This window comes from Panthera tigris, chromosome C1 (genome assembly GCF_018350195.1).
Source record: "Panthera tigris isolate Pti1 chromosome C1, P.tigris_Pti1_mat1.1, whole genome shotgun sequence".
Classification (NCBI taxonomy): domain Eukaryota; kingdom Metazoa; phylum Chordata; class Mammalia; order Carnivora; family Felidae; genus Panthera; species Panthera tigris.
The window spans coordinates 70,163,929-70,190,940 of record NC_056667.1 but is presented as its reverse complement, the minus strand read 5'-3'; the positions used below and the strand labels follow the sequence as shown (position 1 = coordinate 70,190,940).

Genomic DNA, 27,012 nt, shown 5'->3' with positions numbered 1-27,012 from the left:
AGCATTTGATAAAATCCAATAATCATTATGATAAAAACTCAATATAGTAGGTATAAGGGGAACATATCTCAACATAATTAGTAAATATAATGGAACTCAGCCATAAAAAAGAATGGATCTTGACATTGTAACAACTTGGATGGGTCTGGAAGGTATTATGCTAAGTGAAATAAGTCAGAGAGAGAAAGACAAATACCATATGATTTCATTTATATGTGAAAACTAAAAATAAAATAAATCAAGAACAACAAAAACCCAATCAGAAATGGACTCACAGATACAGACAATTTGTGGTTGCTAGAGGGGAGATGAGTGCAGGGATGAGCAAGTAGGGGAAGGAGATTAAAAGGTACAAACTTTTAGCTTTACAATAAATATGACAGGGGATAGATACAATGTACAGCAACAGCAGGAATATAGGTAATAATTGGTAACAACTTTGTATGATGACAGATGGTAGCTAGATTTATCATAGTGATCACTGTAATATGCTGTAATGCATATAAATACTGAATCACTGTTTTGTACACCTCTAACTAATAGAACATTATAAGTCAATTATATTTTGAGAATAATAATAAAAGCTGTGGATTTATTATCAAATTATAATCAACTTCAATAGACAAAAGCTGCATTCACATTTCTTTCTGAGAGGCCATTCTCTACCTAGTGCCTCATGTTAGGCTGCTATAGGACAATGTCCTCATTTCTCCAAATCCTGACTCTTAAGTGAGAGGGTCTGTGAGATACACACTTAAGGTAAGCCTTTTAAGTCCACTTAAAGGTCTATGAGGCATCACTTTAAATCTTTATGTCTCAGTAAAGGACCTTATAGCATTTTAAATATTATTTATCTAAAGAGGACAAGATGGTCAAGATATAAAAAAGAATTACCATAATAATAATAGAAATAATAATAATAACTTATAAGCATCTCTCTGAAACCCTCCTTGCATCTAGAAATCTAGAGAATTATTTTTTATTAAATAATTATCTTGTTAATTATGTAGGCCAAAGCGCCTTGTATTTAGAAGATTAATTTCCTGTTAGAATTTGATGCTAAATTCCTATTAGAATTTCATGAATTTGGGGGTGCCTGGGTGGCTCAGTCAGTTAAGCTTCTGACTCTTGATTTCTGCTCATGTCATGATCTCCTGATTCGTGAGACTGACCCCCTCATCCAGCTGTGCACTGCCAACATGGAGCCTGACTGGCATTCTCTCTCTCTCTCTCTCTCTCTCTCTCTCTCTCTTTCTGCCCTTCCCCTGCTCACGCTCTCTCTCTCTCTCTCTCTCTCAAAATAAACAAAAAAAAATAAAAGAACTGTGAATTTGGAAAAGAGGTTCTATACTGTATAACTACCTCTCCTGCCATGTAGAAAGTGCTAATTTTATGCTCAAATACAGTAACTAGCTTCGGCATAGGTTTTCCGGTTCAATCATAGTTCTACCTTTTATTTTGAGGCTCTTGTTTATTTTTAAATTTTTGTTTCAAAGGTAATATGCTTTATGTACATGTATTCTATTGCAAAACACCTAAAATCTTTTTGGGTGTGGCAACTGGGTGGGGTGAAGTTGAGGAAGTGGCAGGAGTGATCAAAAAATACACGAAGGTTGAAAAGCAAACAGAAGTTCCATTTGTAGCTTGGGAAAATGAAAGCCACTGACCACCTCAACCCACTCCAGCGTTAAAAAAAAAAAAAAAAAAAAAAAAAAAAGGTGCCAGTGATTATCACTTTGTGCCAGCTTGGCTAGGACAGTCTTTAATTAATTATTCAAACACTAATCTAGGTGTTGCTGTAGAGGTATCTTTTAAATGTTATTAAAGTCTATAATCAGTTTACTTCAAGTAAAAGAGATTATCCTAGATAATCTGGGTGGGTCGGATTCAATCAGTTGAAAGGCCTTAATAGCCAAACTAAAGCTTCCCTGAAGAAATTCAGCCCCTGGACTGCAGCTTCAGCCTGGCCAAGAGTTCCTGCTTGTCTTTCCTAAATGCCTGCTCTGTGGATTTTAGACTTGCCCTTTGGACTTGTTTAGCCAGCCCCCACAATCAGTAAGTCAACTGCTTGTAATATATCTCTTAATATATATCCTGCTGATTCTGTTTCTCTGATAGAGCTCTGATTGATATATTGCCTTGCAGAGTAATGAGTTTCCTATCACTGGAAAGATTATTATGAAATAGATACGTAAACGCAGAAAAAAATTAACAAATTTTTAGAAAAGTAGCCAACATGATACAGTGGTTAGAAACAGACTCTAGAGTCATGACTTTGGACAAGTTACCTAACTTTTCTGTGCCTAAATTTCCTCTTGTGTAAAATAAGAGCAACCATAGTTCCTGTCTCAAAGGGCTGTGAAGATTAAATGAGTTATTATACATGCAGCGCTGACAACAGTGTCTAGCACATAGGAGAAGTTAAGTAATATTCTAAAAAGGTGATAGGTAGAGCTTCTAGGGGCCCTTCAGATTCTAGGACAGTCTCAAATGCCCAATTTTTGAAAGAAAATATCATCATCGTGTTAGGGAGTAGTGTAACACAGTGATTATGAAGGCCTTGAATTAGATCAACTAAGTTTGTGTCACATTCAGCTCTGCCATTGAGCTACCTGTGTCTTTAACATCTCTAACCTTGGTTTTCTTACTAGAAAAAATGATAACAATAGTATCTACTACATAGGGTTATTGTGAGAAATAAATGATTTAAGCTGCTTCATGTAATTTTTAAAGTTTTGATAGATAACTCTAAAAACTCCCTCTGAATGTTTATCTTTTTATTCTTGACGATCCTGAAATTATGAATATAAATCACCTACTTATAAATGAATATAACATTACTCTACTAAATTAATTTGAAGTTTCTAATTGTTCATTGACTGGTAATTCAGACAACTTGCTTAAAAATGTGCCCAGTCTATACAGACAGTGGTTAAGGATTTTCCCCAAAAACTATAGCTACTGTTTACTGACCATCTTCCAGGTGCCAAGAGAAACACATCATATGTGATTTCTAAATCTCACAACTCAGTACTGTGTTCATTTTGCAGATTAGGAAAGATTTTGAAATTAGCTATGTGAGCTGATATAAATATGCTATAATATCTGTTGAGCTGATATAAATATGCTGTAATATCTGCTATTGCTTCTCTGAGAACACTTTTATTACTTTCTGGATCTCAGGTGTGATCCAGACACCAGGTTAATAATACTAAGTGTCCAGCTAAGTAACTTTGAATCACCAAAGTAGCTAGCTTCTAAATTCTCATAGGATATTCAGTTAATTTATTTAAAAAAAAAAGGGGGGGGGGACCATGTAACTCAATTCCTTTCTCAATTAGATAAATTTATATTTGCTGTTAATAAAGATAATAAAAATACATCCCTCAGATAATAAAATACACAGATATTTTATTCCACAGATAATAAAAATACATTCCTATTTAACTATGCAAGTAGTTGAAAATGAACATTTTTAAATTCAAGAACAGAAACATTTAAACTGAAGTTTATGTATACAGAATATATAAACCAACATGATACTACTTTGTCTTGGCTATACACCATAAATTGAAAATTCATGCCATGAAAACCCATTTGATATATTGTCTTTTCATCTAAAAATTACACTGTTAAAATCAAAATTTTAAGTACTTTGCTAAATTTTTAATAGAATTTTTAAACAGATTGTCCATATATTTCTTATATTTAACACGACAGATAAAACTGGCATACTTGTAGTTCATTTAATACATATGCTCTTAGAATATGTATATACTCCAAACTTTTATATTTAATATCTATATTCACTCAATATGTACATTCCCACCCTACTCTACCTTAGATACTTACTTCAAAGATTATACCCTAGATTCATTTCATTCTGTCCTCTCTCTGACAACCATCTATCATTTTAGCTCACTCCAATATCTAAACTCCAACAATCTTCAGACCTTAACAAGATCTCCAGTCCTTTTCACTGTATTTCACACCTAAATAACCTCTTTTTCCTCCTTAAAAAGCATACATTCCAAGGCCTAGCATTATAGTAATCTCTTTGCATATATACACTTCCAGGCACTTGCCCCTCTCTCATTTTAACATTTTTATGTTTTTATGTTGTTACTGAAGTACTTATAGGTAAACTGCACCTTTCAAAAAAGTTGTATTCTAAAAGCTGAACTGCATTAAATATGTTATGTTCTTTTTTTCAAAAAAATTTTTAATGTTTATTCATTTTTTGAGAGAGAGAGAGAGACAGTGTGAGTCGGGGAGGAAAAGAGAAAGAGGGAGAGAGAATCTGAAGCAGGCTCCAGGCTCTTGAGCTGTCAGCACAGAGCCCGATGAGGGGCTTGAACACATGAACCACGAGATCATGACCTGAGCTGAAGTCAGATACGTAACTGACTGAGCCACATGGGTGCCCCTAAACATGTTATGTTCTGTGCACCATAATTGTCAATATCTATAATATAGCAAGAGAAAAAAGCTCTTTTTTTTTAAATCCCGTTCTCAGGTTTTATCTAATACACATTGACATTACCTGCCTGGCCACCAAAGGCAACTTGAAGTGGCCACATTACTTTAGGCCAGTTCACTTTACTAGGTAAGAGATGAAAAAGGGAAGGGGGAGAATGCAGAGTCAATAAGCAAAACAGAAAGGTAAAGAAAAAAGAGTATACATTTAAAAGTAAATGAAGGGGCGCCTGGGTGGCTCAGTCGGTTAAGCGTCCGACTTCGGCTCAGGTCATGATCTCACGGTCCGTGAGTTCGAGCCCCGCGTCGGGCTCTGGGCTGATGGCTCAGAGCCTGGAGCCTGTTTCAGATTCTGTGTCTCCCTCTCTCTCTGACCCTCCCCCATTCATGCTCTGTCTCTCTCGGTCTCAAAAATAAATAAACATTAAAAAAAAAAATTAAAAAAAAAATAAAAGTAAATGAAAAGATGGGGTGCCTGGGTGGCTCAGTCAGTTAAGCATCCAACTCTTGATTTCAGCTCAGGTCATGATCTCACGGTTGGTGGGTTCAAGGCCCACGTCAGGTGCTCTCTCTCTCTCTCTCTATCAAGAACAAATTTAAAAAAAAAAAAAAAAAAAAAAAAAAGACAGCAAGCTGAATATGAAAGAGAAGAATATGCAATAGCATACATAGGTCCCTGGGAAAGTAGAAGGGTTGAGATCCAAAGTAATGGTGGAGGGATTGGCCTTGTAAAGATGTATCATGTGGTGGCTTTTAAAACAGGTCAAAAAATTATTTACATTCCTCCCATCAAAGGGTGGAATTTAATTCACCTTCCTTTAAATATAGACACATCTAAGTGACTTCTAATAAATAGAAGGCAGCAGAAATGATATTACTTTAGAGGTTAACTCATAAAACATGATAGAGCTTCCACATGGCTCGCTCTCTCTCCCTTAGAACTTAGCTACCATGTTATAAGAAAGCCCAAACCACATGTAGAGGCCATGTGATGTTTCAGCTGAAAATCCAAGTTAATGTTCCAACTACCTACAACCAGCAAAACAAGAACACATGAATGAGCAAGACTTTTGGTGATTCTAGCCCCTGGCCTTTGAGCTGAGCTAGCTGCTGTCAAATAGAGCAGAGATGAGGTGTCCTTGTAGAGCTCTGCCCAAACTGTACTTTCCTAAGCAAAATAAATGCTGCCATTGCTTTAAGCCACTAAATGAAGGAAGGATGTATGATATAACAATAGATAAAAAGAACAGGCAATTCTTCTATTAGAACAGAATAACAAGATAGATGAAGTTAAAATACAGGAGGTGTGCATGTTTTATAGAAAGAAGTTGAAGGGGTTCTCTCATTTGATACATTTCATTTTCTTTGTGAGATATGAGGCAAGATCATCTCTTAGAAATGAGATAATGGGGACTTCAGAAGTGTGAAGTGAATAAAATAAAAATTACAAAGAATGGGAGACAGTGTTGATCAGAGAAATATGGTAGAATTGTCAAATCATGTTGACAGCCTATCTGAGGCTACATTTATAGTGCCCTTCTATGTGGCTTTCTCTAGTATTGCTTAGCTCTTAGCTGAAAGCACTAAGAAAACAGACAGTTGAGTTTATCAGTTAGATTTTTGTCAGAAAGATGTGCTAAAAAGACAAAAGTGCAATGGATTTCAGGGACCATGTAATCGAAACTGGTTAAAAAGGAAAATGAAGTGAGACATGATGGACAAATGGACGAAAGATTCTGATGAAGAATAATAGTGAGAATATTTAAAGAGCAAAGAAAATTAGGGGACATTGTGATCAGAAAATGGCACGTGTACATTGGTGATTATTGAGCAATTAATAAATATGACAAGATTCTTGGTGAGACTGGCTATTTGAAATGAAGTGAACAGAAGGGGATAGAAGATAATGTGGTCAAGGAACTGAGATGCAATGGTAATGAATGGGTCATCCACACAGAATTTGAAGCCACCTAGGATAAATGCAGGGCTTAGAGTACAGAGAAAGATTGTGAGCCCCGTGCCAAAGTTTTTGATGAGTGAAGAAAAGTAAGTAGGAGATTGGTAAATGAAAGCTACAAGGATGGGAACATAATAGTACAGCTGACTAGTTTAGGCCTTGTCTTGGTCCTGTCCGGGCTGCTATAACAAAATACCATAGACTGGGTGGCTTATTAGCAAAAGAAATCTTTCTCACAGTTCTACAGACTGAAAGTTCAAGATTATGGTGCCAGCAAATTCAGCCCACTTCTTCAATGACAGCCATCTCCTTATGGCAACCTCACTTAGCAGAGGGGGCAAGGGAGCACTCTCCAAAAGGCCGCACTTTCTAATATTATCTCCATGGGGGTTAGGATTTCAACATATGAATTCTGAGGAAACACAAACAGACTATAGTAGGCCTCAAATGAGCAGGGATTTTCAAGAAGTTGGGAGCATAATAGTTTTTCCTAATCCAATGTCTTCCTACCTGAAGTCTGAGACCAATCTCTTCATACCAGTCAAAAGTGATATAATTTTGATATATGTCAAACTACTATATGCCGAGAAAAGAAGGAAAGAGGTACCCTCTTCTCAAGAAAATCAACTAACAGGCCCAAATAGTCAATACATTGAAGAGAAAGTACCTGTCAACTAAGGGGAGAGATGGGGAGTAAACACTTTTACAAGAAGCTCAAATTTTGTATTTTGTAACTGTCGATGATTTCAGTTTCCACTATGGGCTAGGAACTGTGCCAAATTTTAGGGATTAAAACACTAAACAAGATAGATACCGGCTCTGCCCTTAGAGATTACAGTGGGAGAAACAATGGAGAATCAATGCTACTGTAAGTGCTATAATCACAGATGTAAACATCCCCAAAAATGGACTCAAAGCCAGTTTCTATTTAAGTTGGTTATAGTATGATCTCAGGAATTCAACACTTAAACCTATATACACTCCTACGTTGTATTTTCAGCCTAGTATCAAATCTTAGGCACTGTGTATCACCCTACATTTTTCCATAAATATCTGTATGTATCTGTCTCCCAGCTTAAAACAGGAACCAAGTCTTATGTTTATTCACATATTTGCATTTATGGACTAGCACAGAATCTGATACACAGTAGGCACTCAGTAAATACTGATTGAGAATAACTAAAGGATTGAATGAATGACAAATAAATGACCTTTCTGTCTCTGTCATTCTATCAGATGAACTATGACTTACTTAGTAACTTCAAGACTACAGCCTAAAGAGGGATTCATATTCTTCCCCAATTTAATCTTTCATGGCTCCTACTCAGACAGGAAGCTCTTCTCCTTGGATTAGAGGGGCTAAATTATCAGCAGAATTAGCACCTACAAAAAAAGTTAAGTTATACCTGTACAAACATATTCTCTTAAGTTTGTAGCTTACGCACAATAGTTGGATGATGCCGTATGGTCATCTACTTAAGAATAAGTAATATAGAGGGGCACCTGGGTGACTCAATTGGTTAAGCCTCTGACTTTGGCTCAGGTCATGATCTCGCAGTTCATGGGTTCGAGCCCTGTGTCAGACTCTGTGCTGACATCTCAGAGCCTGGAGCCTGCTTCAGATCCTGTGTCTTCCTCTCTGCTCCTCCCCTGTTTGCACTCTGACTTTCTCGCTCTCAAAATAAATAAACATTAAACAAAAGAAATATTTAAAGAATAAGTAAGTAATATAGAAATTGAATACTCATTTTACTAAGTAGGACTCTTTTTTTTTAATTTATTTATTTTGACAGAGACAGAGACAGCAAGTGGGGGAGGGGCATGGAGAGGGGGAGGGAGAGAGAGAAAGAGAGAAAGAGAGAAAAGAGAGAGAGAGAGAGAGAGAGAGAGAGAGAGAATCTCAAGCAGGCTCCACACTGTCAGCCCAGAGCCCGATGTGGGGCTTGAACTCACGAACCTGCGAGATCATGACCTGAGCCAAAACCACGAGTTGGATACTTAACCTACTGAGCCACCCAGGCACCCCCTTTTACTAAGTAGGACTCTAAAGTGAGATCTCAAGAGCGTATCTTTAATTTTTTGAAGACAAAGTCCAGACGGAGAATACAGATTTGCCAAGGACTTAAAGGTTTAGATTCAACAGTTATTTTACAAGAAAAAAAATTCAGAAGTCATTGAAAAGTTAACTTTATATGAATAGTGGGCAATAGGGAATATAACCTTAAATCATGGACATAAAACCTGGGACTTTTCACCTTGTAATAGCAAGTCAGATAAGATACAACTTCTACACTGGATTTTCTAAGGCAGCTTTAAGGTCACATGTGCTGGTGCATCATTTATCATTGTGAATTGTCAGTGCATTTCTCTTTAAAAGAGTCCTAACTTTGATTCAAAAAAACCATCTGCATAGATACAGAGCATTACTGAATGTAATTTACATTACAACCAAAAAGTTAAAAAACAAAATTATCACCACAGGAAACATCCTATACTATACGTCCTAAAAAATTCTCATAATTATGTTTTCACTTATCTAAATCTGCCAAAAGACTACGAGCTACATAAAGGCAACTCTTTATCTCCCATCCCCAAGATATTTTTGAAAAATCAAATAAATGGGTGAATTATTATTTTTTTAAGTTTATTTATTTATTTTGAGAGAGAGAGAGAGTAAGTAGCAGAGGGGGAGAGAGAGAGGAGAGAGAATCCCAAGCAGGCTCTGCACTGTCAGCACAGACAGAGCCCGACGTGGGGCTCAAACCCACGAAGTGTGAGATCATGACCTGAGCCGAAATGAAGAGTCAGACTCTTAACCGACTGAGCCACCCAGTCGCTCCAATAAATGGATGAATTATAATACTAAAGTAAAAACTTAAGCTATGCATCCATATCAATTTAAGCAATTCGAGCTATCTCTCCTTATCAGGGAAAACAATTTATTATTTGCATTATAGTAATAAACCTCAGTATTAGTAAGAAAAAGGTTTATCTGTTAATATCAATGACTCTTTTAGAAGTTATAAGAAGCAGAAGGGGTTATAAGACCTATAAAAAGAGTAAAAAAAGCATTAAAATTTTCTACCAATTTTTAAGTTGCTAAAAATACTAGCTGAATTTATAAGCACAAGTGTTTTTTACCTTTAAACCTAAATGATTAAAAAGCAGTTAAAAAGACTTATTCTCTAAGCCTAGTTTCTCAAGGTTTTGCTGTATTTTATTTGCTCTACAACTAGCTTTTTTAAGTTTTGAGGAATATCTCATGAGTTCTTGTAATTCAAATTTAAGTGAAAAATCCTAGCTTTTCTGTCAATGCTACCTGATTTATACATTTTAATCATGTAGCCATAACCTTTTTAGTTTGAAGAGTTTGTTTTGTGTTTTTTTAGCTTATTCTCATACAATAAACCTTCTATTTTCTTACACCTATTAGCTGCCTCTGATCTTAACTTCCCCTGGTTCGACTACACACAAAACATCATAACTACACATGGTATGATAAGGGTTTTACATTAATAGTAGAATGCTCTGTGTTTTATTTCCACTCCTCTGATGACTAACATTTAAATGATCCCTTTACCTGCAGTAGAACATGAGAATATCTTCAACAATCAATACAGTGATTCATTAATGTTTCCTAGGTCAAAATTCATAGGTTGTCATTCTTAAAAGTAGAGGTAAAAAATTTCCCTAAATACAGTACCTTATATGTGCTCACATTGAGGCTCATTTACCACTTCTCCACCCACATAATTTTCTCCACATAATTTTCTGAGAACATTCTATAATTCATTCCCAAGTGTTGGTACTTCTAAATGTACATTCTTTCCATAATAAATATATTGGAATCATTAGATTATAAAACTGGAAAAGACCACAGCCTCATTATCAAATCCTCTCTTCTCAATTTTACAGTATAGGTTGGAGACATTAAAACAAACACTTGTTCAAAGTGAAGTAATAGAAAGTATTAGAAAACAATCTAGATTTTTCTTATTCTAAGTTCATGTCCTTACCACTAAGTTATATCTCAATGTTATAATATTTATTTGAAAGCACTCCAGGGGAACAAAACTGGTATTTACTTAGTAAAACGTATGTTGCTACTGTATTTTACATGTTCTTTCCACTGTTCTACATGGTTCTACCAAACTCAGTAGCTTACAGGATGTACACTTTAACTGTAAAAGTAATATTTTATCTGATTTTAAATTATTTTGTTTCTTTTAAAGTTACACTGTTTTCATCAGTGCTTTAGGTTTTACTCTTTTCAAAACAAAAAAGCTACACTTTTAGTAGCTGTAGTTCTGAATTTCTAGGAATTATGTTAGATGTTTTAGTTCTTTTTTTTTTAATGTTTATTCATCTTGAGAGAGAGAGAGAGAGAGAGAGAGAGAGAGAGAGAGAGAACGAGCCTCAAACAGGCTCTACGCCCAGCATGAAGCCCTGCAAAGTGGGGCTTGATCCCATGACTCTGAGATCATGACCTGAGCTGAAATCAAGAGTCAGATGCCCAACCAACTGAGCCACCCCAGGCATCCCTCAGGTGTTTTAGTTCTATAATTTCTAAACAGCTGGCCTTTTTTAAGGGAGCAAAATGAGGATGTTATGTGGAACAGATCCTCTAACCATCCAAGGTCATTTCCCCACCATGACTGGGAGAATTAAATTAGACAATCCACATACAGAACAACCAATCAGGTATCACTTTTCTTAGAAATGCCATAGGCACCCTGAATTCAATATGCCCCTGAATTCAATACTCCCCAAATCTGCTCCTGGCCTTTTATTCACTTCCTGACTCTATTACTGGCATCACAACCCATCCAAACAAGCGAAAAACTTGGGCATTATTTCCAATTCCTCTTCTTCTTCATTCCCCAAGTACAGTTTGCTCATTTTCATTTTCCAGACTTCTCAAATTTCAGAGCTTTTCCTGCATCCCTACCTCTACCGCCTTGATTCAGACCCTCAAAGTCCCTCCCTTGCATGCAAGAGTCTTCTAATTGATCTTCCTGCCTTTACTCCACTTGTTCCATAAAGTGACTCATCTTCACACTACCAACCAAAGTAATCTTGGTAAAACCCAAATCTGATCATGTCTCTCCCTTATTCTGAAGTCCACCACAGCTCCCTAATATCTATGGGATAAAATTCAAAATCGGAATTTCCATTACATGGCTCTGTCCATTTCTTCAGTCTCATCTTTCATTATATAGTTTCCCCTCTTTCCTACAACCAATTCTATCCTCTCAGTCACAATGGACAACTTACTTTCCTTTTCCTGTATATCCCATTTTGTTTCATTCCTCTGCATCTTTGTTCACTCCGTGTTCCTTCTACTCAGAGCACACTTCCTCCTGTTGAACACTTACCATTTTCGATGCTCAACTCAGAGCTCACCTCCTCCTTGAAGTCCTTTTAGAACCTCACCCTCCCCACACCAGTGGAAATGACCGTATTTTCTACTGGTTTCCCCACTGAATTTTTACATAAGTACTTATAACAGCTTTCACCCCATCAATATGTTGACAAATATGTCTCTAATTTCTGGAATGTAGGCACTATGGAGCAGGTATAGTGTCATATTCAATCTTTACTCCCATAGATTTGCATAGAGTCCATCACATATTAGGAACTCAACTATGTGGAATGAATGAATGGACCAACAAAGAAAAGAACTATATAGGATACTCTTGAAGGAAGTTTTAAAATTAAAATACTCAAAATAATGTGGTACTGACCAGGGTATATTTACTTCCATAAATTCCACATTTTTCTACTTAACATACTTTTCTTTATTCAAAACTTAAGATTTATTCCCCTAAAAAAATCTGATCATATATCTGTACTAACATTATTATCACCTAGGTATACAGACAATCTTGTAAATTATACTAATTGTTTTATTTTATTAATTTAATGGAATACCAAAATGATTTATGGTCAACTCCTGACTCTGAAGAATTTTAATAAGTATCATGGCTTACCTAGGATCTTTTCATGGACTGCTTCTGCCACTCAACTGTGGCTTACTTTTCTAAGCTGGCTTTCAGGTCTTTAATTATCCTGTTGCTGGCAATGAAAAGCAACATTCTGTGTAGATCCTAAGTGGAGGTCACTGACCAGGAGAATGGGAAAAATGGTTTCTAAACATGAGATAATTTTATACATTAGATAATCTGTACAAAGTGAATCACAAAATCATGTATCTGGATCAGATAACAATGGATTTATTATTTAGACAGTGTTGCTGTTTGTTGGGACCTTTTGTTTTCTTTTTCAAAAATTTTTAACTCAAAGAAAACCATTCCCAAATACTTCTGCCAATCTAGTAAATTGGCGCAAATACCTGCTACTGGTTTTCCCTTAAAAATACCTGATAACTAAAAACTTTAAAGACACGAGTATGATATGAGATCACTAAATTTCTCCTAATCAACATTTAAATCTACAAAAACTTACAATAAAAATATGTTCACTGAGAGTCAGTATTGAAAACTAAAACAAATTAATTCTAGTAGAACCCAATATGGAAATGAACTTTGTAGTGAACTTTATACATGACACACAAATCACTAAGCTACAGTAACGTTCACTAAGTTTATAAAGGCTTATTCAGGGGAAATGCTTTAGAAATAAGTTCCTTCTTAGGATGAGAAAAGATCAGTCCAGCATTCTGTTTATCAACACATACTTGTTGAGTATCTACCAGTTACCAAGATGATGGAAAGATGGGTTAGCGTTTTTATTACATGTAAAGACAGCTATGTTTTAAATTTGTGCTGTCCACTACACCAAACATTAATAGCCACATGTAAGTTAAAAATTCAGTTCCTCAGTCGCCCTGGTCACATTTCAAGTGCTCAAGAGCCACATACAGCTAGTGGCTACCACATTAGACAACACAGAAACATGTCCATCACAGCAGAAAGTCTGATTGGATGGTGTTCCTCTAAACCGTGGTAAAATGCAAATTTCTAAATACTTTTCAAAATGGCGATACAAGTTCAAATAGTAAGTTTTTGATTGGCTTTTTGTCAGGAAGGGAAAGTATATATTCACAAATGAGAAAAAATAATTAAATACAAATAGCAATAGTAATGAAGGGTTTAAGTATATAAATCAATTTATATGGCTTAATTTGAAATTATACCATATTAAATCTAAAGATTTTCAAAGTAACTTAATCTTTTGTCCTCGTTTTACAGATGAGGAAACTGAATTTAGAGAACAGAACCAGAAACAATAACTCTAAGAATTAAATATATACAAATAAAGTCACTACTGAAAACAACCAAAATTTCCTGTAACTGACAATAAACTGAAACAAAATAAAGTCTGAGCTATTCTGTGTGTTTGAGAATTAGCTTTTCCATTGGATACGCATAGGCTGTTCACACAGTGGTTAGGATTTTGGGTTTGGGGTTAGGCTGCCTAGGTTCAAATGTTGCTCCTTGGCTTCCTCGCTGTACAACCTTAGGCAAGTCATTTAGTCTCTCTGAGCCTCTATTTCCTCATATATAAAATGGAAAAATAACTAAACTACTTCACAGGCTTGGAAAGATTAAGTGAAATTATGCATGCAAAGTACACAGAGAACCAGGCTCATAGTAAGCCCTCCAAAAATGCTAGTTGTTATGAAACTTGCATTTTGGTTGAACCTAGTCTACTGGAGACTTTCTTTGATTAATTTCTATTCACCTTAAAGTTCCTAAGACAGATACTTGGGAAAACATTCAAAGATCATTATGTAAACACTAGGTTACAAGGTGGCTCTACCACTTGCAGTCACAGGAGAATCTGCCTCCAAGTCTCTATCAACACTTCACCCATTGGTCTCAACACCTTTGCCATGAGAGTGTAATACAAAGCCCCACAGGCAACCTGTGGGGTCTAATGGGTCTTAAAAAAGGAAATAAACGAAAAGAACTTTCCCATGATAAAACAGTGGCATCTGCTTTTTATGTTGGCAACTGTGGGTAAAGTAAGAGTGGGAGACTGGATAAGTAGAACCATTTTGAATGACAAGAGTTTAAAGCTTCTCAGAAAATTATATACTCATGTTTCTAAAATTTATGCTTCTGTGTATTAGCAGAAGTTTAAATAACTACATTCGAATTCTGAAACACATATTTTTGAGAGTATTTTTTTTTTAAATACACAGTTAGGTATGTAATGGTAAAAGATGTTCTTTCAATAAGTTTTCAAGATATCTTAATACAATTTCTTAGTTCATGGCAATAGAACAACAGGTACCCAACTTAATGTTATCTCCAGAAAGTGTGGAAATGAGAATGGCATCTCCAAGTCCTACCCTGGAAAATGTTTTATTCCAAGAGTAGAGAGATTTCTTTCCTTTTTTTTTTTTTAAGTTTATTCATTTTTGAGAGACAGAGACAGAGTGCCAGTGGGGGAGGGGCAGAGAGAGAGGGAGACACAGAGTCTGAAGCAGGCTCCAGGCTCTGAGCTGTCAGCACAGGGCCTGACATGGGGCTGGAACCCACAAACTGTGAGATCTGAGCCCAAGTCGGACGCTTAACCGACTGAGCCATCCAGGTGCCCTCCTGGAATAGAGAGATTTCAGTAGAATACAACAGAAGCACCAAATGGTCAAAGCTTCATTCCTCTGGAATCTTTTTATAATGAAACTCCAGAATCATCTCTATGAGGCATGGTCCTGATCAAACCCCAAATAATAATCAACGTTATACATTTTAATCATCATTTCAAATCAAACATTTTCCTGTTGGTCATTTTCAGAGTTCTAATCTTACTTTCCATAATGTTAGCAGTTATCCTAATTTACTTTTCAGTTAACTTCAATAAGTACATTTTCTTTCTCACACTACACTGTAAATTTCTTGAGGTTTTACCTACCGAGTCTCCAAACAGAACTAATATACTTGATAGGCATTTTCAAAATGTATGTATTAATTGATTATTTAGTGATGCAGAATGGAATCAGAGCACCAGATTCTATTCCTTACTCTGCTATCAGTAATAATATGATCTCACCTTCAGCTTCTTCAGAGGTCAGGCTCTTTGACTTTGAAATGGAATGATTATACAGGCTGATCTCTAAGATCGCTTATATTTCTGAAAGTTTATGCTCTTACTACCAGCTAAAGTTTAAATAACTACATTCAAATTTTGAAAGGTATATATTGTCAAGAATAATTTTAAAAAATAAACAGAAGAGGGGCACCTGGGTGGCTCAATCGGTTAAGCCTCCAACTTCAACTAAGGTCATGATCTCATGGTTAGTGAGTTAGAGCCCCACATCAGGCTCTGCGTTGTGTGGAACCTGCCTAGGATTCTCTCTCTCTCTCTCTCTCTCTCTCTCTCTCTCTCTCTCACTCTCGCTCTTTGCCCCTACCCCACTTGCACGTGCACGCTCTCTCTCTCTCTCTCTCTCTCTCAAAATAAATAAATAAACGTAAAAAAATTAAAAAAATAAAAGTAAACAGAAGTTAGGTCTGTAATGGTAAAAGCTGTTCTTTCATTAAGTTTTAAGAGATATCAATAAACTTTATTAACTATAGAACAGCAGCAACACACATCTGATAACATTGCTCCAAATGAAATTACAAAGTGATCAACACGTGACATTTCAATAATTGTCCCGATGAGACATCATTTGCTATTTTCTTTTATCACTTTACAACATTTATGCAAACTACTATAATGACCTTCAGTTGCCATAAATAAACTTGCATAAAAAGCTGGCTAACATACTTACTAAATAGACTGTCACTAATAGTTAAAGCTCAGGAAAGAATTTATTCGTAGGAATAATTTAAATACATATTTAAAGTTTATTATGTTTTCTGTAAATATTCTGAGATTATCCCATAGTTATGAGGTTCAAATTAGTACTGTCTAAGGGAGAATTAGTTTGGTAACTTAATAATGGAAATATACAGATCAGAGAAGAGTCTACTATCATTCTTTTTACAATGTAAAAACATAAACATTGTACAGGCCAGTATTTGCTAATGAAAATCACTGATATGATTCAATTATCAAGCATACTTTTTTGTAACACAATTAGTACATTTTACCTTAAAAGGCAAAATGATAACTCATCAGACACAAAAAATTCTTTACACTTTTCACATTCCTATACTTTCTGTACAGTTACTACATTTTTGCAGTTGAAAAAGAAAAGATAACAAAGTTCTACCTCTATATTGGCTTTTAAAAATTTCCCTATCACATACTAAAGTATGGTCATTGATAATTTGTATGATAGTATCTCAAACTTTTCTGGGGCTCCTGAAAATTAAAACCTTACTGGTGAAACATAAACCATATAATCTGATCTCATTATTCACATTAAACAAAACGAATGACTAAATCTTTCCAAATTGATTCTGCTTTGTTGATATAGAAAAAAAAAAAAAAAGCTATTTCCTTCATGCCAAATTACAAAATTAACCTAAAACAGGTTACAAACATAGAAACATTAAAAGACACTATTTACACAAACGGAAATAAATGATCTGGCATTCCCTCAAGTGCTGAGATGTCATTTACTCCTTGTGATAAAACAAATACCATTTGTTATCTGATCATTCTGAATTATAAAATCTGAGAGGAACCGGACAAAGACACACCAGTTTTTCTTTCACAGCTATCCTGATTTTATTTATTTATTTATTTGTTTAACTATAAAGAAATTCAATTTGCATGACTTTTTATTATTTGGTGTAAAATGTAGGGTGCCTGCACTTTCAGCTTTCAGAAGAAATTCACCATATTCTGTAAGCACTTTAAGTGAGTGACCTTTAAGTTTACAGACACCATAGGAGAGTCTTGAATGTCTCAAGAAAAGGCAAACCTGCCTTGCTTTTTTCAAGGAGAAAGTTGCACTTTAGTCTTGTTATATCTTCCATTCCTAATCTGAAGAGACGGAAGGGTCTCTAAAACACAGCCGCTTGCTCAGAATTAACCTTACCTGCGGAAAGCCAGACTAGTAGCCCCTTACCTTGTGATAGGTTGGGCTGGCCCCAAGTGATGGAGGGAAAAGAGCCAACTCTGCCCACAGCACTACCTGTGGCTCCCAAAGAGGTGGTCGTGGGTAGGGGAAGCAAGGGCTTGGATGGTTCTATGGACTTCTTATCCGGACCATATTTGGGGAATTGTTCTAGCGAGTGCGTCCCCCTCGCTCTATACAGAAAGGGAATTTCGGGGACCACTCTTCTCCCTCGATCTCTCCATCCGGCCCTCCGTGCTGGGCCCTCACGCCGGAGCTGGGGCGGGGGGGAGGGGGGGATGGAGGAGGAAGGCAGCTGGTCCCCAGGGCCCCCTCGAGCAGCTCCCGGCGGCCGCTGCGAGGCCTGGACCATGCCCGCGGCCTCGGGGCTCCGACCCGGAGGGGCGATCGGTGCCCCGCGCCGGCCCGCCCGGTAGGTACCCAGACCCGGCCCTTGACTCACCGCTCTCCACCTCGCTGCCTTTCTTGGCGGTCGCTGCGTTCCCCATGACTGGGGCGATGGAAAGAAGGGGTCAGGGAGGGGAGGGGGGCCGGGGCCGTCCCCGCCGCTCCACAGGCTCAGGCAAGTCCCGCTTCTGCACCGGTCAAAGCGGTGGGTGCTCCTGGCGCTGGCGCCCCGAGTCCGGACGAGCAGCCTGGGCCAGTTCGGAGGGCAGGGCTTCAGCGAACTCCCCAGCCCCGGGGGCTACAGCTGTAGCTGCGGCGGCGGCAGCGGGCGGACACTCCCCTTTCCCCCGCCCCGCCCCCCTCGCTCGCCCCCCTCGCCGGCCGCGGTCTTTCTCCGCGGGCGGGCGCGCGCGCCGGAAGTGACGTGTCGCCCTGGACGAGGGCGGTGGGGTGAGGGGGCCTGACTCGGGGGCGGCGGTGCAGGCTAACCCAGACAGGCGACTCTGCGGCCCGCTGAACTGCGTGTTGTGGCCCGGGATTGGGTCGGATGCTCATCCCAGAGATACGGGAGGCGGCGTGGGAACCGTTAGCTTCGAGGAACCCGTCGTCTCGCAGCCCTGGAGCGGGGCCTCGGGAGGCCGCAAGGGGGCTCGGGTTGCTTTCTTTGTGCCCCGCAATCCCGCGGCTGCTCGCTCGAAGGTCGCCTTCTCCCCGCAGGCCCGGGCAACCGCACGTGCGTGTAGGAGAACCCAAGCGAGGGGAACCCCCTAGTTCTTGCCTCTGGCGAGTGCGGACTGGCCAGCCTCAGCCGCGGAAACAACCTGGTCCCTAATGTCGACCGTGGCTCGGAACCTCCCTTTACTCCGAAGATTCAAGGTATTCGCTGAGCCCACCACGTTGTCCTCCCGGTTCTCAGGCATCAGTCGCAAGCCCCGTGATGTTTCCAGTGCGGTTTTCATTCGCCATGATTTTGTGGGGTCACTCTCAAGGTTTTATCAGACGTCTCCCAGGTGGCGATAAGGAAAATACCATTTCTGCACAGTGTGTTGATGCGAGACATTGGATTGAGCAGCTTTCTGTGTTGATGTCAGAATAAATGCGTTCACAATTGATAATTGCGTTTTATTAATATACATTATAGAGCACTTGATTTTTCATATAGGTTTACTTACAGATATGTGGCACTGTAATATTTTTTGTTACCGTTCCTTTTACCTTTGCGAGCATTTGTGCCAAACTTAATGCAGAAAGACTTAAGTTCCTGAGGGCGAGACCACATAAACGTATTTGGTGTCCTCAAGGCACCAGGCACAGTAAGGTTTAATGGATACCAGGTGACTTTAAAGTAAGCCAAGGAAATTTTTCAGATTTTTTTAAAAAATATTTTTCATTACTGACAAAAACAGAGTGCTAAGAAGGCCCTCAGTAAACTCTTAGTAACCATTTATTACCAATTACGTTAAATTAATTTAACAAACATTTATATTATGTGTACCGTATTCCAAGTACTGTACAAATAGTAACTCGTTGATCCTCAAAACCCTGGGAGATAAGGTAGCTTTACTGTCATTATTTAACGTGGGGACAGGTAAAACTGAGGGACAGAGAAGTTAAGCAACTTACCCTATGTTACACAGCTATCATCTGGTGGAAGCAGGATTTAAACCTATGTGGATGGTCTCCAAAGTCACCATTTGTCTATAACATTGATCAGAAACCTGTGGATGTTGTGGTAAATTGCTTTCTCACCATTTGAAATCCTTGACTTGAGCTACAAGAGATACAGTTTACTTTTTTGGGAATTTCATTATACTATAGTCCCCCCCCCTTATCCACAGTTTTACTTTCCATGGTTTCAGTTACCCATGGTCAGGAAGCAGATGATTCTGCTGATGTATCAGCAGAAGGTCAATAGTAGCCTAATCAAGTCATAGTATTTACGTCGTTCACCTTATTTCATCTCATCATGGAAGGCATTTTATCATCTTACATCATCACAAGGAGGGTGAGTACAGAACAAAAAGATTAGATAAAGACCACATTCACATAACTTTATTGCAATATATTGTTACAATTATTCTATCTTATTATTAGTTATTGTCAATCTATTATTGTACCTAATTTATAAATTAAACTATAACATATGTATGGATGCAGAGGAAAACTGTATCCACAGGGTTTGATACTATCCATGGTTTTAGGCATCTACTGGGATTCTTGGAACATATCCCCCATGGATAAGTGGGGGAGGGGGGTGGGGAACTACTGTATTGTTTCGAGGGTTCCCATGAAATCCAAGTATTATGAAAATAACAGAGAAAAAAGGGTTTGGACTAGATGTAAGGTTTTGTGTCAGCATGTAACAATGTTGCAACAATGTCACATCTTTCCAATCACATTTAGTTTTGTGTTGTAGATATGACATTTGCCCTACATACATGGAAAATTCAGTAAATAGCATTAAGCCACATATAGACAAAATTAAAGACAACTTTTTGATATACTTTATTTTGGGAGGGACTCTATCTAGAATCCTGGAATATTCATACTGTCCTCATTGTTTAAAATGTGTGCCTTTTTAGAGACCAGCTTTAATAATAAAAGAGTAGTTATAAACATAATTTGTTCCATTCCTTAACATGATTTTGAGTTCTAGGTCTCTAATAAGAGGGCAGCCATCTGTGTTGCAAATCATTAATTTTCAAAGGAGACAGTTGACAACTGTTACAGAGTTAGATACATCATAACTACATTCTGGAAAATTAATAAGCAAAATATTCAGCTTTACGAAATTTCTCCCTTATGCAATTTAACTTTATCACTGGTTAAGAAAATAAATGAATTACTAATAAAAAAATGATCAACAATTAGAAATATCTTGTGATTTTTCTTTCTTCCTTTTACTATTATTTGTTTCTTATATTAGCTTACATGTTTCTCTGATTCAAGGAAGATTATACTTTAAGAGTATAGTTTCATAGTTTTCAATTAGTTGACATTCACAATCATTTAATTATAATTATATACAAGCTGGTTGTTTATTATTAGAGAAGAAATCTCTATAGGTGACCATCATTTATAGCACATAGAAAACTATGTTTCACGAAGTTTTTTTATATACTAGAAGAGGCAGAAATTTCATTAACTGTTCAGTTATTCTTGAATGATTAGCGTTAACTAACATGAGACAATTGCTATCCTTTGCCACCGATGACTTTCCTATAACCTAGACAAGTACAAATATAGAACTAAATCTTATTTCCCTAGGAAAGCAGACACAGTAAGAAGGGAATCCTATAGAGAAAAGACTTTAAATCCTTTTCCATATAATATTTTACCGAAGAATCTGCAGCACTATGTAGCAGAGAAAATTGTATTTTGCTTTGGAAATAATTAGTTCTACATTTTCTAATACTTTATAAAAACATTTCACATGCCATTTTTTTCAAATCTGACCCTCACAACACACCTACGTAAGCTAGAAAGACTAGCCCCATTTTACAAATGAGTAAAATGAAAGTTCAAAGAAGTAAAGTAACTTGGCCAAGATCATTCAAATGGTGTCAGAGCACTAGATTTTATGCCATTTTGTGCAAGACAAATGTAATCTCAATCCTCATTAGATTAGGTTTTATTACCCCCATTTTACCAATGAGAAGAATAATGCCTAGGACCTAAGAACCTTGGCCCTTTTCTTCCTAGAGTTCTCTCTTCACTCAAGAGTGGAAAAGTGGAGAAGAATTAGTAAATTATTATTGCTATTTACTTTGTAGTTTTTATTATTATCAACTTGATTTCCAAGACTTTTTAAAACAGAACACCCTCAAAAGTAATGTATGTCAGAAATGTTTTTCGTTTACAATCACCAGGACAGATAAGCTGAAGTTGATAATTATTGGAGAAGATGACCAGGTCATTTATTTTTATATTGCGTTTTACATAAAATAAGTGCAAGTAAAAATTTATTAAACCATCATGAGATTGATTATTTTGAATGATAACCAGTAGTCCACAGAGTCTGATATTTCATTGTTACACAGTATTGTGTGTCCTAAACCAAATGATACCACATTAAATATCAAGCAAAGGGCAGAATAATACTTTGGAAATGAGGAAGTAATTTTATAGTTAATAAGTTACAAATATTATAATTGTTCAAAGCGTTGTAGTACAGTACGAAGTACTTGTACAAGTACAAGTTTCTTCTTGGGGATAATTCTAACCCCTTTGTTCGATAACAAATTTATTATCTGAAGTTCAGTATTCATCTTTTTGGGTATTTCTTTACAGATGAAGAGACTAAAATAGTTGACTGGTTAAGAAATATGCTCAAAGTTAACAAAAATGGGTTAGTAACAGTAGAATTGCAGCTTATCTCTTGTGTAAAATATAGAACACAAACTGAAAGTGATTTAAGAAAAAAAAAAGAGAAAGCATGGAGGAGAGAACAAAACCAACAACTTTTTCCCTCTCTTAATATGCAATACATTTCCTCAGAAAAGATATGTTTGTTTTTGGATATTCAGGTTTTACTAGTGTGTTTTATCAAAACTATGGCTAAATTTCCACTCTTTCAGTTTTGTGCTGTGCATTTTTTGACAGTACCTATAGACCAAAAAGAACACCCAAATCAAAAAACATTTGTTTCTTTATGAAATCATGGAACAGATGGGGCAAGAGCTTTCATGAAATCTCAGCTTTTATAATTTAAGCCCATCTTTGGCCAACGTGCATCTGGCCCACTAAATTAAAATTACATTCATAGTATTGACAGTAACAAACCAGAGTGGAGTGTCATGAGTTAGAAAAGGTTTGAGTTTCGTATTCAGAAAAATCTGGATTTATGTTCTGTTATAGCCACCATCTGTGACCTTCACATAAATTATTTAATTTCCCTTGTTCTTTGTTTCCCAAAGTGTGAAGTTATATGGATTAAATGCAATCATCTGTGAAAAGTACTTAGGATAACTTTTGTTATACAACTGTAACCCTACGTCCACCTTGCAATAACATGCAGTGTTTTCTTGTATTTATATTATTACAGCAATCATTCGGAGAGTTCCTACTGTATACAAAGCATAATAAGGGTACAAAGATTAATAAAACCTGTTCTCCTCCCTCAGTTTCTCTGTAAGGCAAGATGGACATGTAAGTCATTAAGTAAAATAAGACAAGTTTACTTTGTACTATAATATATATATAAACAAACCAGTGAGAAAATGTAAAGGAAAGTGCTGTTAAATCTCAACCACATGGAGATTTTAGCATTGGATTTTGCTGTTAAATGGGGAAAGATTACTGAGAACTAAGAACAGCATAAACAGAGTCTTGCAGGACAATTATCCCTCGATCATACTAGATCAGATGTTATAAAAGGATGTTGTAAGAGTTGCCACCTACCCACTGAAATGTAAGCTATTTTGTCATCACTGTATTTACTGTATCCAGAATGATGTAGGGTACATAGTAAGTATGCAATAAATATTTACTGAATGAGTGAATAAATGAATGAATGGCAGTTTCAGACTAGATAATGCTAATTTGGGGGAAGCCCTGGGTGGCTCAGTCGGTTAAGCATCGACTTTGGCTCAGGTCATGATCTCACGGTTTGTGGGTTCAAGCCCTGTGTGGGGCTCTATGCTGTCAGCTCAAAGCCTGGAGCCTGCTACCAATTCTGTGTCTCCCTCTCTCTCTGCCCTTCCCGCTCACACTCTGTCTCTCTCAAAAATAAATAAAACATTAAAAAAAAAAAAAGTGGGCTTTGTTCACCATGCAATAGAGAACCGTTGAGGATATTTAAGGAAAAGAGTAATATAACCTCACATTTTATTAATAAGGTAACTTTGATAGTGTGATGGTTCATACAGGATGAACATAAATAAGACTGGCAGCAAGCAGACCTGTAAGGTAGTAGTTGTAATAGAAGAACTACATGAAGTCATTGAGTAGTGTAGCAGCAGTGGGAGAGAAGAAAAGATACAGGTGAGACATTCGAATGTAAAATCAGTAGGATTTAGTAACTGTTAAGGCTCTCTAATATAATGCAGCAAGTGATACAAGCCCAATTCAAAGTAGCTTACAAAAAATTAGCAGAATTTTTGAGTCAAAGAACTGGAGAGTTTAGATTGTCCATGGCTTTAGGCTTAGGTAGATCCAAGAGTTCAAAGGTATTTATCTCTGCTATCTGTCCTAAATATGTTATTATATATTGATTGTGTTTTGCCAAACAGGCTCTCTCCATGTGACAGATTTATATACTTCCAGCTTAGCAACCTGAAGATCAATGCCTTCTCTTTCCCAATATCCATACGTTATACATATTATAGTATGGGGTGCCTGGGTGGCTTAGTCAGTTAAGCATCAAGCTCTTGGTTTTGGTCATGGTTCATGGGTTCAAGCCCCGCATCAGGCTCTGTGCTGTCAATGTGGAGCCTACTTGGGGTTCTCTCCTCTCCCTTTCTCTCTGGCCCTCCTCCCTTGCTCTCTCTCTCAAAAATAAATAAACATTAAAAAGTAAATATTATAGTATTTATGTTTCATTTATATAATTATAATAATATAATAAACATTAAATTCTAAATATTATAAATAATTATACATACTGGTTCTGTATAATCCACATGACCATTCCTGTGAAGAGAGGAAGCAAGGTACCATGACTGATATGGAATGAGAGAAGTGCAGTTTTCTAGAAGAAATTGTCAAATAGGGTAGACAAAAGCAACAGATACCCCATACATTGAAAATAAGAAATACTGCTTTCAATCAATTTTCCATCCTGGGTGACTGGATAACAGAAGTCAGGAAGGAAGGAGAGAAACTAGTTTTTAATTTAATGGGAGGAGTATGACTTGGGTCATAGTGAGGTTGAGTTGGTAGTGTAAATGCAGATGATGAATAGCAGGCAAATGTCGAGTTAGATGAATACAGAAGTTGTGAATTCCGTGTAAAGATGAGAGCCAAAGCCACAGCTCTGAATGAAATCTCACTGAAAATGTAAAGAATGAAAAAGCTGCTGAGAATGGACAGTTATAGAACAGGGAAAAGAAAGGGGGTCCAAGAAGGAGCCTGGTGTGGTAAAAGCCTGGAACTGTCAGACAAGCTGGGAGAAAAACAGGAAATGCAGTCACCGAGGTCAAAAAGAATGAGAGGGTACTAATTTGACTGAGTGCATGCCAGGAGTTAACAAATAAAAGCAAAATATGGCAGAATATACAGATGCTTGTAGGAAAGAAAAGAAAGCTAAAGAATCAGGCTTGGCACATTCAAGAGCCAGGCAGCTCCAAAGAGTCGAAATAGTTGTTGCTGATCGACATTTTCCGTATGATAGCCAATGGAACAGCAAAATATAGATTGTTTTCAGTCTTGTTCTTTTCCCACAATTCAGTTTCTAATGAGAGAATTCCATTGGCCTATCTTGGGTTCAGTTTCTGCTTCTTACCCAGGATAAGGCAATTAGTTAGCAGTCCTGGGACTCATCAGTGGAGAAGCAGAAATTTCCCATCTTCTAGATGAACTAGAAGTTAAGCACTCTGTAAAAGAAAAATGTCCACTAAAGAAAATGTATTTAACAGTGTTAGTAAACACAAGTATTTCTCCTCAGTGGTACTGTAAAGAACTACTCCTTCTCCTCCCTACCACCCAAATGTGATGGACTTTATCATAAAATCATAGAATTTTTTGGTTAAATATGTGAGAAATATTCTGTTACCTGATGTGGTAGACAGAATAATGTCCTCCCAAAGATGTCCAAGTCTTAACTACCAGAATCTGTGAATATGTTACCTAAGTTAACAAAGGGAAATTAAGATTGCAGATGGAATTAAGGTTGCTAATTAGCTGACATTAAAATAGGGAAATAATCCTGCACTATCTTTGTGGGTCCAACGTAGTCACAAGGGTCCTTAACAGTGGAAGAGGGAAACAAAGAAGTTGAGAGTGATGCAATGTGAGGACTCTACATCATTGCTGACATTAAACATGGAGGAATGGAGCCAGGAGCCTAGCAATGTGGGCAGCCTCTAGAAGCCAGAAAGGACAAAGAAACTGACTTTCTCCTACAGTCTTCAGAAAGGAACACGACAATGCTGACACCTTGATCTTAACCCAGTGAGACCCAGGTCAGATTTCTGACCTACTGAACTGTAAGGTAATAATTTTGTGTCATTTTACTTACTTATTATTTATGTATTTAAGTGTTTATTTTTTGAGAGAGAGACAGAAAGTGAGCAGGGGAGGGACAGAGAGAGGGAGACACAGAATCTGAAGCAGGATCCAGGCTCCAAGCTGTCAGCACAGACAGAGCCTGATGCGGGACTTGAACTCCCAAACTGTGAGATCATGACCTGAGCTGAAGTCGGGCACTTAACCGACTAAGCCACCCAGGTGCCTAATTTTGTGTCATTTTAAAAGCCACCAAGCGTGTGGTAACTTGTTACAGCAGCAATAGAAAACTAATACACCTCACCCCATTTTCCCTGTTTTAAAAATAGAAGAGAGTTAGGTTAAGTGATTTGTTAAATTTTCTGAGGCAACACCAGGACCAAAACCCAGGCTTTCAAGTGCTCTACATTTCACACAGGTGTGTTAGAAATTCTTTCCACTAAAACTCATTATTTGGAAACACTGATTTCCTGGAAACAGGATAAAGGAGGAAAAGGTAGTTTAATTTTCTTCTAAATTATTCTGTTAAAAAACTATCAAGTATCCAACTAAAGAGAATGAAGTTAAATATGATTTTTTAGTTTTTGTGATCTGGAACTTGAAGGAAGGGGTTATTTGAATAATATATGTGGAATGTGGCAGAACCATGGTAGAAAGTTAAGGTCATTTTTCAATTTCTTTTTTTCTTTTTTCTTTCTGTCTTCTTTCTTTCTCTCTCTGCTTCCTTCACTCTTCCTCCCTTCCTCACTTCTTTCTTTCTTTCTTTCTTTCTGTCTTTCTTTCTGTCTTTCTATCTCTCTGGCTTTCTCTAAGAAGTGATGAATCTTGCTATATAAAAGGTACTGGGTTTTTGTTTTGTTTTTTTTTTTTTAATAAGTAGCTCTGCAAGTTTAGGAGTAGCTAGAGAGAGCTGAATTGCTCAGTTCAATTAAGGGGGAATTCAAAATTTCAGAGTAATCCAGGAGGTAGGGAATAAAGGAGATGGAAGGGAAGAATTAGCAAGATGTCAGGAGACTAAGGTTTTTATATG

The 27,012-nt window shown here is 37.2% G+C and overlaps 1 protein-coding gene across 1 annotated transcript in view; it reads right to left on the bottom strand.

The window, feature by feature from the left end:
* The window catches only part of PRKACB (protein kinase cAMP-activated catalytic subunit beta), a 125,557-nt gene extending 107,411 nt beyond the window's left edge, over positions 1-18,146 (bottom strand). Inside the window, exon 1 of the mRNA XM_042997678.1 lies at positions 17,875-18,146. Coding sequence (XP_042853612.1) covers positions 17,875-17,920 — 46 coding nt within the window. The 5' untranslated portion in view covers positions 17,921-18,146. The remainder of the gene's footprint in view (positions 1-17,874) is intronic.
* Between the last annotated feature and the right edge of the window lie 8,866 nt (positions 18,147-27,012).